This window comes from Dermacentor andersoni, chromosome 1 (assembly GCF_023375885.2).
Source record: "Dermacentor andersoni chromosome 1, qqDerAnde1_hic_scaffold, whole genome shotgun sequence".
Taxonomy (NCBI): Eukaryota; Metazoa; Arthropoda; class Arachnida; order Ixodida; family Ixodidae; genus Dermacentor; species Dermacentor andersoni.
The window spans coordinates 298,679,776-298,697,482 of NC_092814.1; the positions used below are offsets into that span (position 1 = coordinate 298,679,776).

General features: G+C 43.7%; 1 protein-coding gene across 1 annotated transcript; it reads right to left on the reverse strand.

Moving 5' to 3' along the window:
• Positions 1–393: 393 nt before the first annotated feature.
• LOC129380977 (nose resistant to fluoxetine protein 6-like) lies at positions 394–15,890 on the reverse strand. Its single transcript, XM_055063326.1, has 4 exons — positions 15,714–15,890; positions 14,893–15,082; positions 3,014–3,156; positions 394–988 (listed from the first exon to the last, which is right to left on the reverse strand). Exons 1-4 carry the CDS (start codon positions 15,753–15,755, stop codon positions 692–694), a joined length of 672 nt encoding a protein of 223 aa, XP_054919301.1. The 5' UTR covers positions 15,756–15,890; the 3' UTR covers positions 394–691.
• Positions 15,891–17,707: the final 1,817 nt, after the last annotated feature.

Here is a 17,707-nt window from a genome sequence, read left to right on the forward strand (position 1 = left end):
ATGTCGAGTGCATCAAAAACGATCACGTGACAAAGCCGGCTTGGCATTGGTAGATGGCAATGTTCGTCAAAACTATTTTTGTTTCTTGTTTAATTTTTGGTCCCTACCGCCCTCCCCCCTGAGTATCTTCCTGTATTTATTCCACTGACAAGGGAATAAAACGATAGTTGCAAGTAGCGCTCTGTGGTGTGTGTCTCTTCTGTGTGTCTCGTAAAAATGTTGCGCAATACAACCTCTAATATGCTATACCAACACGCCCAGTCGTCAACCTTGGCAAGTTTCGTGAAGGCAACTAAGGATGTCAACATTGTGTGCCACTTCATTTCCGTCTTTGGGCAGTCAGCTAACTTAGAGAAACAGACACAAGAAAAGGAGCACGACACCTCGATCGAATACGTATATGACAGGTGTACCTTAATAGTAATAATTTATTTTGCTTGCTTTCCGTAATGAAATTGTTAAAACTGCCCAGACAGATGTAGTGCCGTCACCACCTTTCACATACAGAAACTAAAGGAGGCCAGTCTTACAAATACATCAACAAGCGCACATTCCTCGAACCCCCTTCTACGCCGAATGACGCGAGAATAAAGTATTTTTGCAGTGCCCATAGAACATCTATAGAAGAGGATTCAGCGATTTGGAAAATAAAAAAAAGCTTGACACAAATTAGCGGCCTTTGGTACTGACGTTATACATAAGAGCTTGTGGGCTTGCCCTCGTCGTTATTCAAGCCACTGAAGGCCTCTTTGCCGCTGCTGTGTTGCACAAACTCCTCTTTGGAATCTCGTAACTTGTGGACCAATTGCGACATCTTCCCTTCAGCACCGTTGGCATTGGGAACTTCGTCCTTGAGTTCTTTCTCTTTTGTCGCACGTCGAACCTCGAAGATGAGTTTGTCCAATCTGCCCGTTGGAGCTTCGCAGAAAATGAACATGAAGTAGCCGAGCAGGAAGCTCCAAACGAGTACACTGAAGTAGAAAGAAACCTGCAAGAAGAACAGCATAGAAGAAAGTGCATCAGAAAATAAAGACTCTTAAACATAGAGTTTACCAAACTATGTTAACCAAATGTTTATTCAAACAGCCCTTTCTTCGCCCACTGTAAGCGTTTTCACCAGAAAGGAGTACATGTCCTGTGGACAACACAAGTAACACAGGCGAGGAATGAATATCATAGCGCTACGTCACATATCGTGAACCACCGTGCAAGCATGAAAATTTTACAACACATAGCGAGTTTGTAGGCCTTACAACTGCTGAGTTAAGATCAGTTTGGGTTTGATAGTTTATACCTACTATGGCATAGTGAGCTCTTTTAAACACGACCATTCCTGCTCCGATGGACAAACGCACGGCCCAGCTACGCCTCTCTGAGCGGCGCGCGTGAGACAAACTTTAGCTCCAAAGGCGCCTCGCGTGGCGCGACAACTGTACCATCTGCGCACGCAATGTATGCATGATCCAGTAGTGGCTTATATCGTCTACACGACGATACCCAAATAAGGTAGGTGGGTACTATGGTTGCAAAGGCGAAAGTGATAACGCTATAACATGTTTTACGGCGAAGCTGTTTATAACTGGCGATTCTTTAGTGGGCTCCATGTTGCGGGAACCGCTCTCGATCTCGCTTGCCTCTCTCAACGTGAGATCGCTAGGTCTTCACTCCAAAGATATAATGCATGACTTCGTACTCAACGAGGTTCAGGTGCTGTGTCTCTCGGAGACGTGGAGGGACATAGACGCCCAAGAGACCGGCTACGTTGGAATAACGGTCGCGAAACGAATTGACAACCGCTCTGCCCGAGTCGCCGTCTACGCAAGGAAAGAAGCGTGCGTGACCGCGTACATGTTTAAGTCTGACCCGGTCGACTGCGGTGATGTGTGTGCCGTGAAAACCCTCGACGGAATCGTCGCCTTTTCCGTGTACATATTGTCGAGCACTTCCAAGGCCGACTACAGCGGTTCATGCGAACGCACTTCGCGGTGTTGGCGAGAGAAAACACTACTCCTTTCGTCATCGTGGGGGACTTTAACGTCGACATTTCGAAACAGGAAAACAAGTGGTTCGTAGACTTTGTCTTCGAAGAGTTTGTACTAAAGTGTTACACAGAAAAGAAACTGCCAACCACCATCCGTGACTCGTGTGCCGACCTAACGTCGGCGAAGAACATGGCAACTGTCAAAACCGAAAACCTCAGTGTATACCACAGCGATCATAAAGCCGTCGTGAATGTCGTTGTGCAATAAATGGTTACACACTGCATTTTACGGGGTACTCATTTCATTCGTTAGACTAGAACAGGTTAAGTGGATGGCAACAGCATCGCTGGCAATCCACCATCACAGAGTGGATTGGGCCTTCAAATTTTTCTTACATCAGTTTCAGCAAGGATTTTCGATCACCTGGGGTTCTTTACATGCATCTAAACCTAAGTACATGGGTGTTTTCGCACTTTACCCCCATCGAAATTGTCAGGATTTGTCTAGACGTTTTACGTCAACAAACAAAAAGTGGGTTTCCATACTGTTTCATATACAGGGTTTGTTATTTTCTTAGCGGCCCGAAAGATCAAACAAATGCTGGAATATCAGTGTCACATAGTGCAATTCTGAGTATTGTATGAACGCTAGAGAAGGCGGTAGGTGCGCCGGGCTTAGCTGAAAAATAAAGAAAAAGCAAACGAGAACACAAGGTTCCTTCACTGTCCGCCTGTAATCCCTGTATGCGTGACGCTGACTGAATGGATGCGCCACCGATGCGTTGGTGCACAGTGGTGCACAATGGGCGATACGCTCCTCCCTTCTCTGGAAAACGCAGCCGGCTCTCGTCGCCGATTGGCTGACACTAGCCTTAGCTGCAGATCTCAGCTGCAGAGAGCGGAGTCAGTGTGTGGGTTGTAGCAGATGCGTATTTTATATGAATAATTATAGATACTACTACCAAACCGTGGCATATTGCTTCCGCCTGAAGCTAACGAAAACTAACGATGTCTTTGCCCCTGTTCACTTACAATGAAGAAATGCGAGTAGTGCAGCCGTTCCCGCGATATGTGCATCGTGAGCTGTGCGAAGGGAAAGTGGACAATGTACACGCCGAAGGCCAGCCTGCTGAGGGGCGGGAATGCACTCCATGACAGGAACGTGCACAGGAAGCCTGCGTGGTGAGAAAAACAAAATATAAACAAACTCTCCATAGACCTGAGTAAGCCTTTGGCAATTCTGGTTCACAGTTGCTATGCTACGTTTGTAGTTGTTTACAACAAATTCTTGTTGTCCATGTACTATAATCCAAGCTCACAAGACGGAGAACATCGGTAAGAAAAAGCTTTATTCAGCACTTTTTATGTGCTTGTGCTTTACTGTAATTACATATGCCAGTGAGTCGAGATTTACGCGCTGCTTCTAAAGTGGCGGTGATCACAATTCGCGGAGGCGGCGTAAAGCATTATCACAAGCTCGTGGCACTGCTTCTATTTAGCACATCCCGTCGCGGTCTTTTCGCGCGTACCAGAAAGAAGCAGGCATTCTTTTTTTAAAACTTGTTTCCTGCAATAGCCGCAGCGGACTCCTGACACCAAGAATCGTCAAGCCGCATATACAACTATCGTACTATAAGTAAAACATGGCGGCGTCATTTTCCCAGTGAAGCACGACGGCAGAATATTTCATTGTTATAGAGAACGGGCGCAGCGTACCAATGTAAGACACTCTGCAAGCGCGTCGTGGCTATCCAGAAGTTGAGGGGGTTATTAAAAAAATAGAAAAGAATCACAAAGCATTCCCGCGCAAATTAGAGGGATGAATTTAACCGAAGCTGCATACCGATTAAGAATTGAACACGTTAGAGTTTCCCGAAACATACAGGTAAGCTTCTTGCTGTCTTCGAGTTACGGTAAAAAAAGCATGAATAAAACAAAACATAAAACAGCCGTTGGTTCTGGGTGTATAGCTCGTGATAGCACAGCAGAGTACCATGGCTGTAACCAATTCCCTTTTCACGTGCAGCTGCACTCTAGCAATAAGAACGGGAAGGACCAGTTGTAAGAAAATGCGTCTGGCCTTCGCGAATTTCAAACAATAAAAAAATAAAGAAACAATGGGCGATAGCCTCCAGGAAGCGGGGACAAATTATCGTCGCCTCTTTTAGATCCTGATCAACTTGTATACCCCTGTGGCGGTAGATTACCATCACCAAAGGAAGTCGTCTTGGCCCAACGTGGTTTGCGTAATTAATACTGGTTTGCAATCGCAAGCAAGCGCCCATGGATGTGCGGCCCTTGGCTCCCACTTATGCCCACGCGCACTGAAAGAGCACGTCTGCTCTCATGAAAACGATGCAGGGTTGTCGAAGCTGAAAATGGCGTCAGCCGGTCAGGACTGGCTGCATCGGGGGCACTTTTTGAAAGGTAGGCGACTAACGAGAGCCCCTATATGGGCAGACGCGTTAACTGACAATAAAATAACCGCGGCTCTATAGAGATAATCATAGCACCAAATAAACAATGAAGGCAAGTGAAGCGTGAGGGAGCTTAACTCTATTCTTGCTTTATGTATACTTAAATATAATGCTAAATGCTACTATAACCTTCAAATCCTTAATAAGTGAGAAGAAAAATAACTCTGGAAACGACGGCAAAAGACGAAGACAAAGTCGCAATGAAAGCATGGCACTTGAGAAATGCTGAGCTACGGCGATGGGGCTGTCCATTCATACACTATCATTGTGCGTAGTGTAGATGTGTTTTTAGCCTAGCTCTTAGAGGTTTAGCGAGAGCCACTCACACTCATAGCAGCGATAGCGGCACGCCCACCAATCCGTGATTATGGGAAGTAGAGCATCGCAAGCGTGAAGTATGTTTCACATGATGCGACTTTCATCGCATCGAAGTGAGATTTCGGTCGCAGGTTCGCGATATAGGAAAATGTCACCGTTGTAGCGGGGCATGCTTTTAGGAATAGAGAAATATAAAGAATATGTAACTACCACAAAATGCTTTGTCAAAAGCATATGACATGACAGCATAGTATTCGAAGTTTCAACGTTGTACAATACCCGCCACCATTTGCCACCAATGCACTTTTGTGCATGGAATTTTTTTTTATGGTGCTAGTAACATTACTGTGATACTCTAACACACTACCTCTCCGTAAACATTCCCTGCCTTTCCTTGCTTCTCCCTCTCTAGCTCCTGTACAATACATGCAACAAGGTAGATAGGAGTGAAGCACCTTGCATTTCTAAACAGTAGGTAACACATTAAACAAACGCAAATCAAGATCGTGCAGTGAAGTTAGCCAGTTGCATCCATTCCCGCGAATTTTACGTGCGCACTGAGCTTGCACTTCCACAGATAATCAACTGCGCAGACGTACCACAATGCATAAGCAATGCCCAGCAATGGAGAAGCAGAGTTTCTTATAAGTATGCAATTACAGTTCTTACTACATAAACCCGTATAGCCATATCCTGTCATTACTGCCTCGATAATTAATGTAAAACGAAACTTACTAGATATACAATTACAGTATGAAATTTGTGTATCGAAATCTTCTTTTTACTCAAGTCGGGTACTGTGCTGGGTGAGTTGGTGCATAGATAAGAAAGGCAATGTGGCGCAACGTAAAATAACATACGAAAAAAAAGAAGAGACGGAAGAAAGAACGAGAGTTGTCCTTTCTGGCATTCTTTCTGGCACCTCCTTCTTCTTCCGTCCGTTATTCCGCATTGCGCAAGAATACATTTATTCTTTTTACTACATTGTAAAAAACATCTGCTTGTTGATTTATTCCATAGTGTGATCTAATGGCATGCGTGTGCAAACTCCCCAATATTTTAATCAGGCCAGCTTACGTAGACTCGGACTCAGACTCAGCCAAACTTGTACTCAGCCGAACGTGCTCCGTCTCATATTCACCAAAATTTCACTCAGCCAGGTTCACACGAACTCAGCCTCATGGTTCGGTTCAAGACTTAGTGAGCTGACTCGAGTTTACGACACTTCATTCCATGACATTAAACTTGTGACCTGCGCGCTACATAAGCAAACATTGCTCTGGAGTCCGTGTTACATCGGATGAAAATAAGAAAAGCTATACACAGTGCAGTTAGTTCTATAGAATTTAACTGACCTTTGCATGAAAGCTTCGCCTCAAGTAGATTGCAACTAGTGAATGTGACCTGCATCATATTTTTGTCGATACTATTACCTATCTTGGCCATTACGGGGTGACCATACATTGTACCTTTCAACACAATGTTGCGTAAATGAGTGTCGTAGAATACACCAATAAACGCTTACATCACTGCAAGTATAACCATCAGAACACGATACAAACAGGTGTGCATAATAAGATGAGCACGAATGCTAAATGAATGTACAGATGGAATCTCACTTCGGCCGAGTTTGCCGCCATATATTGCAAAAAAGCACAGGCCGACACTGCAATGAGGCAACGCATGGCCATGTTGCTTGCCGGAGCCATGTGATATAGGGTAAACATACCGGAAACCTAGCAGCTACCCCGAGGTAACAGCTACAGACGCCGGTGCAATCCGCAGCCGGCCACTCAAGGAGTCTAGACATGTGTGTTCACTCTGTACTTGTACTAAAGCATGCTTCTATTGTCTGTATTGTCACGTAGTAGTGACGGCAAGCAACCCAGTAGCTATACTGTGAATGACAAAACATTTATTGGGCGAACTTCTGCCTACAAAAACAGGCTACACTTAAAGCACAGGGACAGCGGCGAACACAGTGGGCGATGGTTGAAAATCTGATCTGCCAGTCGAGCGCCTAGTTTGAGATTGCACTTGTAGATTACAGTGATATCATATTCTTGCAGTCTGAGGTATCACCGCACCACGGGTCCTGAAGGGTCTTTTATGTTCGCCAGCCAATACAACGCGTGATGGTCGGAGACAACATTGAACTGCCTGCGATATAAGTAAGGGCGGAATTTTTCCGTAGCCAATATGATGGCGAGGCATTTCTTTGCGGTCGTAGAATTTTTGACTTCCGCTTTTGAGAGCGAACGGCTAGCGTATGCTATCACCCGTTCAAGTGCGTCTTTCCTCTGGACTAGGACGGCACCGAGGCCTAGGCTAATGGCGTAAAAAATTTTAGCGCTCTATTTTGTAATTTGTAATTTTGTAGTTAGGTGATATCGTAATAAGTTATGATGGTGTCTTAAACCTAATCTTGAATCTCGACACTAAAAAGTGCACCGATTCAGATGGTATCTGGAATTCTTGTAAGATACTCCCTGTGGACAGCTGAGCACCTTACTGTAATTTTTCGGATATCCTTAGACTCTGGTGAAGTACCAACTAAATGGAAAACAGCCAAAGTCCTGCCTTTGTATATATCATGTGATAAACAACTTCTGTTGAATTACAGGCCGATATCTCTCACACCCCAGTTATGCAAGATGATATTATTCGTGCAAATTATTCACAAACATATAATCGAATTCCTTCACTTTGATGATGTTCTAACATCAGCCCCAGCATGTTTTCCGTCGTGGTTATAGCATTTTAATGCAATCACTCGATTTTTTCATGATATCGGTTCTTACCTAGGCATAGGTAATCAAGTGGATGCCATCTTCACTGACTTCTCTAAAGGGTTTGACTCTGTGATTCGTTCTAAACTACTGCTAAAATTAAACGCCATATTCAATAATCCCCGCCTTATTTCTTGGATAGCCAGTTTTCTTCGTTATCGCTCGCAATTAGTTTCTTTTAACTCAGTGGCTCAACTCCTGTCGACGTTACGTCAGGCGTTCCTCAGGGATCCGTATTAGGCCCTTGATTATTTCTAATATACATCAATGAATTACCTCGTAGTACCTAAACTAAATCAGACTTTATGCAGATGACTACGTCTTCTATACGAATCCATTAACTCCATTGATGACGACCACCATCTTGCCCGATCCCTTATGTCTTTCTTCGCATGGTGCAAAAGGTGGCAAATGAACATCAACTGAAGTAAAACAGTCGTGATGTCATTTGCCAATAGGCAGAGCCCCATCTCGTTAGATTATTCTCTGGATGGCATTCAACTTAAAAGAAAGCCTCAATATAAATACAGAGGTGTCATTCTAACAGAACGTCTTTCTTGGTCAAAACATATTCAATATGTAAACGGAAAAGCCCTAAGAAGATTGGGTTATTTGCGCCGCACTTTAGCTAAGACCTCCCGCGATACTAAACTGCTATTATATAAAACGTTAATTCGCCCTATTCTAGAATTTGCATCTGTCGTTTGGTTCCCCTACAAACAATGTGAAATAAGCTCTCTCAATAACATTCAACAAAAATCTATCCGTTTCATTTGTCAGAATTACAGCCACCGTTTCTCAACAACACCGGATGAACAATCTTTGGACATTGAGCCATTTCCATATCAGGTTTTTTCGATTTTAACCATATCACATTTGGTAATGCATGTTATACCCGTAGCTCTCACGCCTTGGACATAACACCTATTTATGCCTGTACTAATACACTCAATTACAGTTTTTTTTCCACATACGATAGAGGTTTGGAATTCTCTACCCTGTAACATTCGTTCAATATCACTAAAATATTTTATAGCTACCACTGGTAGGCGCTTCGCTAATATGTAAAGCACTTCTTTTTGATCATTCATCTATTTATGTATATCTGTGTTTTTTAATGTGTAATGTATAGTAACGTATAATGTTCGCACTCCTGCTATAGCCCTATATCGGGGTGCAGTATATGTAAATAAATAAATAAATAAATAAATAAAACGATTGTACTCCTATCAACGTATTTAATGATTGCCCTGGGGTTACGCCCCAGCACAACGTACTGCAGCATATTCATTTAAGCTTATCGATAGAGATTCGCTGCATAATGGCAGCTCGAGACGCAACACGAGAAAGCCGATAATGCCCATATCTGTAAGAATGAAATAATGCTACGCGCAAAACTGACTGATGCTCCTATGCGATTTGTGGTGTCGGCTTTTGCTCATTTGGAAATATTCAGAGCGGACGTTTTAGATAATTATAGTACATGCACTCCGTTGGACGAACCAGGCTAGCGCCAAGGATGGATTGAATTTCACAATACAAACTCCGTTCCACGTTGACTAATCACACACAGATCATTTGCGGCTTACTGCTGGGGCAGATGTGAGCTTCCGGGTTGGTGCTTGCTGCAGGCACCGGTCATGCACAATTACGAACAATATGCACACATAATTTCTCCGGAAGCTGACGCTAAGCACGCGGAGTTCGATGGTCTCTCTGCACTGACAGGACGGCTTCGCAGCAGACGAACTTCGAATACTGCATATGCGATGAGGATAGTTATATGGGCTCGTTGAGAGCACCTCTCGTAATTTGTTGTAGCGCAGGCAGAACGACACCGACGTAGAAGACACGGGAGGCAGCAAAGAGCACTAAACGAACAGCTGTGAACAGCTGTTTAGGTCTACCATGTGACCCAACTGCTGGAACTGCTGTTGCCCACTCCAAAGCAAATTTGAACTTGAAAGCGTTTTTAAGTTACAAAACTAGCGTATTTCTTACTCCATTAAAAACAATTCAGTAATCTCACAATGCACTGGTTTCTCCATTAAATTTGAAAAATTATGCAGTGTATGCCACATAATCTCGCAGCAATCAAGCCTGGGCGTCACACCAGCGGCATTGTTGAAATCGCAGTCGTGTGAAATGAACCCTGTAAAAATCACACTGCAACGCGGCTGCACCGAACTTTTTTTAGCTCCTGCCGCAGCACGTGAAACAGCCTTGATGTGGAGGCTGTTGGTTGGGCTACCACCGGCAGTTCTTCCCACATCTTCCCACCTTTTTGTTTATTAAGGATATTGCCACAGGTACATTCCTTTGCATTTAACCGCTGACCGTTTTTCACCAGATAATCGCCGTTATCAAGTTACGCCCCTGCGCAAAAAGCGCCTTTTTTATCCGAAATTTCGCAGACGTTGCCTACCGGTCAATAGCCAGACGCTCGCCGTGGTTGCGTATTCGCTTTCGCGTTGCACGTTGAAGCACGAGGTCGGGGGTCAAATCACGGCCACGACGTCCTTATTTCGCTGGGGCCAAGATGAAATACGCCTGTGTACCACGTATTGGGTGCACTTTAAAGAACCCCAGGTGGAAAAAATTATTCCGGAGTCCTTCACTATGACGTGCTTCATAATAACATGATGGTTTTGACACGTGAAACCGCAGAATTTAATTAAAACAGAAATGTCCAATCAGATTCGGCGCATGTCGCGAACCGCGTTGTACCGTCGTGTCTTCTCGAATGCAAGCGAGCACCGGTTATTGCTCTTTAATGTAACTGCGATGCTACATGTATAAATAGCGGACACACGTGACCAGTAGGTCAGATTTCGACTACGGGGATTGTGCTCGCCACAACTGTTGTGACCATCGAGTGTTGCTTGTCCATGCATGTGGGCGCAATTTCGCCCCAGTGAAGATTTTCATTCTCAGCTTAAAATTCTCGCAGCGCTTGGTTCCTCACTGTCACTCTACAACATGATAACATGAAGCTCATTGCAGCATTGAACCCTCACCTTTACTTAAGAATATGATTACATAAAAAATTATTTCCTTTATGATTTTTATGGCATCACTGTATGTTGACATTGTATTAAATTTACGGCATGAGTGACACGATCAGTGAGTTAATATGATTTAGGTAATGAAATAGTGCATATTCTAAATGAATAAATAATTAAGTAAATAAATATATACGAGGGGAAGTCAGACATGACAGGGACTTTTGCAATTTCTCGCACTAGAGTTTAGTAACACTGCTAGTATCCACCGCTGAATTATTGTCGTATGCAACACTTCTATGCCACCTATCACTCTTATTCCTGCGTTAGACCTTAGAGTGTAACAGACCGTTAAACATGGCAGCTCCATTGTCGATCTACCCCAAGGAGGAATTGAGGGCAGTGATTCGCTTTTAGTTTGCGGAAGGTGTTAAACCTGCGCAAATGGTTTGTCGAATGCAAGCGCAGTATGGTGACAGTTGTTTATCGCGAAGTAAGATCTAGGAATGGATAGAGCGTTTCAAACAGGGAAGAGTTTCTTTATATGCCGAGGAAAGATCGGGCAGGCCATCAACGTCAACACATGAGGACAATGTGACAGTCGTTGAGGGTATGGTGATGGACGAACTCGCCAATTCCTTACATATCAGTCATGGTTCAACGTATTCCATCTTACACGACAGGCTAAATTTTGGGAAAGTGTGTGCAAGGTGGGTCCCGAAAAGATTGTCAGCGCAGCATAAGGCACAAAGGTTGCACATCTCGTGTGAACATTTGGGCCGTTATCGCCAAGAGGGAGATGGATTTTTACAGCATATTGTTGCTGTAGAAGAAACGGGGGTACATCATCACGAAACGGGAAGTAAGTCTGCGAGCATAGTTTGGAAGCACTCATCATCACCAGAAGTTAAGACGTTTAAACGTCAACCATCAGCTGGTAACATTATTCTAACACTATTCTGGGACGTGGAAGGTGTGGTAGCCATTCATTTCACCCCAAGAGGCAAAACTGTCAATACTGAAAGCTATTGTGATGTGTTGCGAGCTAAATTGAAACCTGCAATCAGATCCAAACGTCGTGGAAAACTGCGAAAATGTGTCATCCTGCAGCAAGATAATCTTCCTCCTCATTCTGCCAAACGGACGGCTGAAACAATAAAGGAGTTGCCATGGGATTCGAATTGCTGGAACACCCGCCATACAGTCCAGACCTGGCTCCAAGCGATTTCCACATGTTTGGACCACTGAAGGAAAGCGCTCAGGGGAAGAAAATTTGCAACCGATGCAGAAGTAGTCATTGATGCGGCGCAAAATTGGTTAAAGGTGGAACCAAAAAACTTGTTTTTCCGCCGGAATAAAAAACTTGTGAAACATTGGGCAAAATTTGTTGAAGTGCCGCCAGGTTATGTAGGAAATTATTGGATGTTTCTGTTTTCTATCATTCGAATAAATGTACCTTTTCTGAAAACGCCCTTCGCTTTGTGACTCCCCATATATATATATATATATATATATATATATATATATATATATATATATATATATATATATATATATATATACGTACAATTCCTGGCGACTACTGCAGAGCGCCATGTATAGCTGCAAAACTAACCTCTTCATCTATGACACGCAGTTTTCGAGAATTTAGCTCCGCACTGAACATTTGTGTGCCACATAAGTTGCCGGAATGCACCTCGCATGCAACCCACTGCTGTGGCTACAAGTCCTGACAATTTCGCAAAAAACAAAAACAAAAAAAGAACAAATAAAGTAACACTTACATCTATCACAACGTCGATGGCAAATCTGGGATACATTTCATTCAATATTTGAAATTTTATGCATTACTTACAATTTATTTTGTTGCCGATGTTTGTTTATTCGCCGAAAAAAACTCCTTGAAAGTACACTTCGTGAACTTGGTTCGTGAGTAACTGGTTCGATTTTCCTTTGCTTTGTGGCCTCGGGAGCCACAGGGATGTATATAATGCTGCATACAATTTGCTGGAACCTACAGAGCTTTCACAATATTAATGTCCTTTTTCTTTACTGTCACTATTATTTTTCTACCAAATTCTTCATAGCTTGGCTAGTTGAATAGAGCTAATTCTCGTTATATCTATTTTAATTATCCACTCATCTCCTCTCATTACTCAATTACGCACTAGTATTTCGTTTCAAGCTTTTCCCTTTTCTACTTTTTCCGTTCAGTACGGTATTTACAACATAATTTTTTTTATATTGCGCTTCGTCCAACCGCTCGATTCTTGGTCCATTGCCGGTTGTGGGTACGTGCCATGTTGGAGGTTCAATAACAACGACAATCCTGATACTTGACCACCGTTCTATCTACCGCGTTCTGCTGCTGAACACAGGGTCATGGGGTCGATGGTCGACTGCAGCGACCTCCTCCCAGCGCGTAGTGTATAAGTAAACCTTAAATATCTCCTCTTGGGGGCGACGGGGTAACATATATAGACTTGGTGACTATTTGTGACCGCTCCGCTGAAATGGGGATGTCAGTAAATCATTATTATCATCATGTGTTACGTAGTTCAGGAAGCTTGATGCTGGGAACGTTTTGTCCGTTAAAAAAAGATAGGTAAGACATAAGGCAAAATATTAGCAAATAAAGAGCTTCGTGGCCGCCATATGCAAGGCGACGCTCATAGCATCCAACATTCCAACAACAAACATCAAACAAACAACAAACAAAGCATCCCACCAAAAACGGCATACACCATCCTTCCATCCATACGGGAGCCCTCTACTAAGGGCGTCTCTTACAGCCCACAGCGCAATTTCAGGACTTGAAATTCCTTAATAATAACCTTCGGAGTATATGTGACCTTGGCAAAATAATGCTCGCCGCATTTAGCGGACTCCAGCAGACCTATAGAATAACACCCTATCTTCAACAACGCAGCGTTCGAGATGAAGAGGCCCGGCGAACTTCTATGTTAGTGACATTCTAATGTTGGCTTCGTGAACAGCCTGCTCAGTTTGTCGGGTAACGAAGAGAATCCAAGTATTACCAGTTGCAATAGTCTGCAAATATATAGGACCCTCCAGCTGCCACCAGTTTTGCTTCACGGTTAAAACATTGTTTGCTAAGTGGATTTTACTCACAAATACACTTGAATGGTGAATGCATGCGCTCGACGTATGCGGCGTGTTTACACTTTTTATCACATCAACAATATGTGCCTATAATCAACTACGGGACTCGGCGAAGAAATGAGCCTTTTATGCTAAAACACCTGTTGCGGTGGCGGCGGCGTTGGCCTCTGTAATAGTGTAAGGATTATAATTCGCTAAGATGTTATTTAATATTGTTATCTAATAGATGTAATCGTTGGATCCTACTTTCAACGATTGCTGCTATGAGCGCAGAGGGCCTCCCGCACATATCGGCAAAGTTTCAAGGAGAAATATACAGACCCGCTTTGCTCGCAGCTACCATTCTACAACGTAAAATTTAATTTACAGCCCTTTAGAAGTTCGCGACAGCGCTGCCAATATAAACACGCAGGCTTCAAAACTGCGAAACACGTTTCTAGGAGCACACGTTTTAGTTTTACGGAGTTTCATCCCGATGCCCCTTGTAGTTATCGAACTGATGAAGTTTTAATCCTCCAGGAACCATCGGGAATAACTTCAATTAGTACCAATTTCATAATTTCTCAAGGCATCCACAAAATCAGACAACTTCGCAATTTCTCCAGCGCGTTGCTCCTCAGGCGCCCTGTAGTCTTACGAAGTACGTTTCTTGATACGCTCAGTAGTTCTGAAACGGAGTGCTTTTGAATATTCTATCATTCTCCAAAGTTTAATTAACAGTACTTCGGTAATTTATTGATTCTGAAAATTTTTAACATGTTACCTGCTTAAACCACATTTTCAACATTTTCACCACATAGTCCTTAAAATATTTATGTGTGCACTGATTTTGGACATATAGGTGCATAATCTTATCTGCGGTTCCTTGACTTCCACTTTTATGAAGAATGTTATATGCCACTCTCGTGAACGCCATATAATTTCATAATTTGATGGTTCGGATGGGTTAAGACATGCCTTTAGTTGCCTTTCTGAATGTACGAATAAATCATTGTCCAGCGTATCAAACCTACCATTCTCACCTAAAAACTTCACTGCGCTGTCTCGAATGTGTATGTCAATGTGTATCTTGTTCGTGTTTTCGAGCGTACTTTCAAGCGCACATCTTTCAGAGCATATATAAGCGCAATACTAGCGTCACTTAAAAAAAATAACTCATTTGTCGTGAACATTGCGCACAATAGGCGTCCTCCCATCATTACCTCCTCTTCCAGTTGCACAAGCGAGGGTGATCCAGATGAGGAAAATGGACCACAGGATTCGATCAAAAAAGGCCATGCATAGTTTGCCGAACTCGGTAGTGGGGTCTTTGGTGCGGTACCATGCTGCCTTCAGGAAGATGCAGGTGAGCCCACTTGCGGTGGCAAGAAGCCACGCTGCTATCTGGAACACCTGAAAAACCCGGACGTTGCGTGAAAAAAAAAAAGAAAACACTGTTGTTGTCGTTGTTCAAAAGCATGAAAAATGCTGTCTATGTACGCCCTCGGAGCCGTGTGTGCACTTTATGTTTAAAAACTTTGATATGTAATTTAACGTGCGTGCCTAGAGGGGTCGTCTCTCTTCGCTATAAAGATTTACTTTTAATGCGCAGACGCAGCGTGGTGGCTATAGGCATATATGTGGTGCTCTACAGTGGGGTTCAAGGTCACGAATTCGATTCCCCATGCTTCTTCCATATATAATCCACGCTGGTGCGAAGCGCAAACTCCTGGCTTCGATTACGTTCTTCAGCTGCCGCATCCAAATGAAGGCGCAATAATTCAATGTATTCTATGCATTAACAGGTGGAAGTTTGGGACATTTAGTTCAGTCCTCCGCTCTACCACCACGCAGCGCACCGGAATTTTCACCACAACTTTACTAGGGATTTCTAGTATAGCGATGGTGATACTAGAATTTTCGTCATTTTAGGATATTAGGACCAGTATTTTATTTTTTCCCCAACACTATACTAGGACAGCGCAACAGTGACCTAGATGCCTGTGCTCGCGACATGGCAGCGCAGCAAAGAACCATTACTTACTTGGTTTAAAACACGTTGTCGGGCTAGTTGGTTTGAATCCATGTTCCATGAGCGCCGTCTCTACTTGTCTGTTTCTTTTTACGCCCTCGTTCACTCGCGCATACAAATTGTATCATGAAATGACTCACGTTATCCTGAATACAAAGCGACATTGTACAGCGCAAAACTGCTCGGTGATTTCTGGGCACACGTAGTGAAGCTAAGGTTATTGTCTATGGATCCGAAAATCTGAAAAGATATTCACGCACTTGGAAGACGCGCTGTTACGAGGAAATGAAAGTCGGGACCTACTATGTATAGTCATTTTTATATTGCAATTCACGCATTACTACACCAGAAAATAGACATTTGGAGAAGATTTGTCGTTATGCATAAACCTCCAAGGCTCAAAGTTTGAGGGATTTGTTAAAAGTAAAATAAACGGACGCATACACCGATACATGGGGAATGCGTGGCTTCGGGGATACCAGGAAGACTTTACCAATGTAATCTCCGTCGCTTGTCTGGCGATCTCCTTCAACGTGTCAGCAGGAGTACGTACGGGGATGCCCTCTTAATGCTCCATAGGTTTGTTGATCGCATAGTATGGTTTCCTGTTCTTCTACAAATACGTTGTATTTATACACGTTACGGGAGGAGTGTTTTTCATAATAGATATTGTTCGCTGTCTATCCTTCTTGCCTGCATTGGTATATGTTAAAGAATGAAAGTATCTAGGTTGTATGCCAATGGAAGGTGTACTGCTGCCGTATGAGGACCGGCAATGGCCAAGAGTGGGTCCCAGTCCGCAACTTTTGTTGAAGTTGTGAAGCAAAATAAGGAGCTCAAAAATCAGGACCTGTCCGACCTTCTGCGAGTTTTGTTTGAAGTCCTGCGTTCATATGTTCAGGCAATGCAGACTGGCACCTTAAAGAACTTTCTACAGCTCGTTCTTTCCTTTGAGTCAATGATTACCACCTTCGCAGCGACCTTTACCTTATAATATGGCTAGTCTTCTTCAACCTCGTGCAACTAAAAATCACCGAAAAGTGCCGTTTATTATGCAATGGAACTGCGCTGGGATTATAAGTCGATTAGCAGAACTTAAATTATTTCTGAAAGATACGTGTGTTCCAGTATTGGCCCTCTCGGAGGCTGGCCTACCAAGCGGGAGATCTCTGACTGGATATGTCGCCCATAAGAATTGCAGCATAAAGTCATTTCCCGCGGGAAGTGCCGCCCTTTATATACGAAGAGAGATTCCTCATGTGGCTTTAAACGTCACCGAGCTTTGCACCGATAGTATTGAGGTAGCGGCTGTGAGGATACGTCTTGGCTTCCGAACTCTTTCTGTTGCATCCGTATACGTGTCTCCGCGGAAGAAGGTAGCAATGGACTTGTTTCTGCAGCAGCTTTGTGACCATTGTCCAGCGCCCCGAATTATCTGTGGGGACTTCAACGCCCATCACTCTCTCTGGGGTGACAGGAACACAGATTCCCGCGGACGCAAACTTGTAGAAGTTATCGATAGTTTGGACTTGTGCGTGGCCAATGACGGAAGTCCCACTTTCTTCCGGCCTCCAGCCTCAGCCACATCTATAGACCTAACCTTGCATTCATCTGACGTCCGCGTGAAGTGGTCAACTGCAGCTGACCGCATGGGAAGTGATCACTATCCAATTTTTGTGTTTACTGCCGACTTCCACATGCGCGACTCTAAAATTAGCCATGTTGTTAATTGGGACAAATACAGGGAGAAACTTGCATATGTTTCTGGTGATGTGATTGACAAAATGATTTCTGGTAAGATGGCTGCTACCACAGCGGTCAAGTTGCCTAATCATTTTCCGACTCCAGATTTAAAACTCAGGAACCTTTGCGCAGCGCGCAGAAGGGCGGAGCGACAACTGATGCGGAAGAAGGACGACAGATCCTTGAAGACGACCTTCAATAGGCTTAACTCTGCCATTCGACGCCATACGAACAAGCTCTGTAGGTCGCAGTGGGCGTCCTTC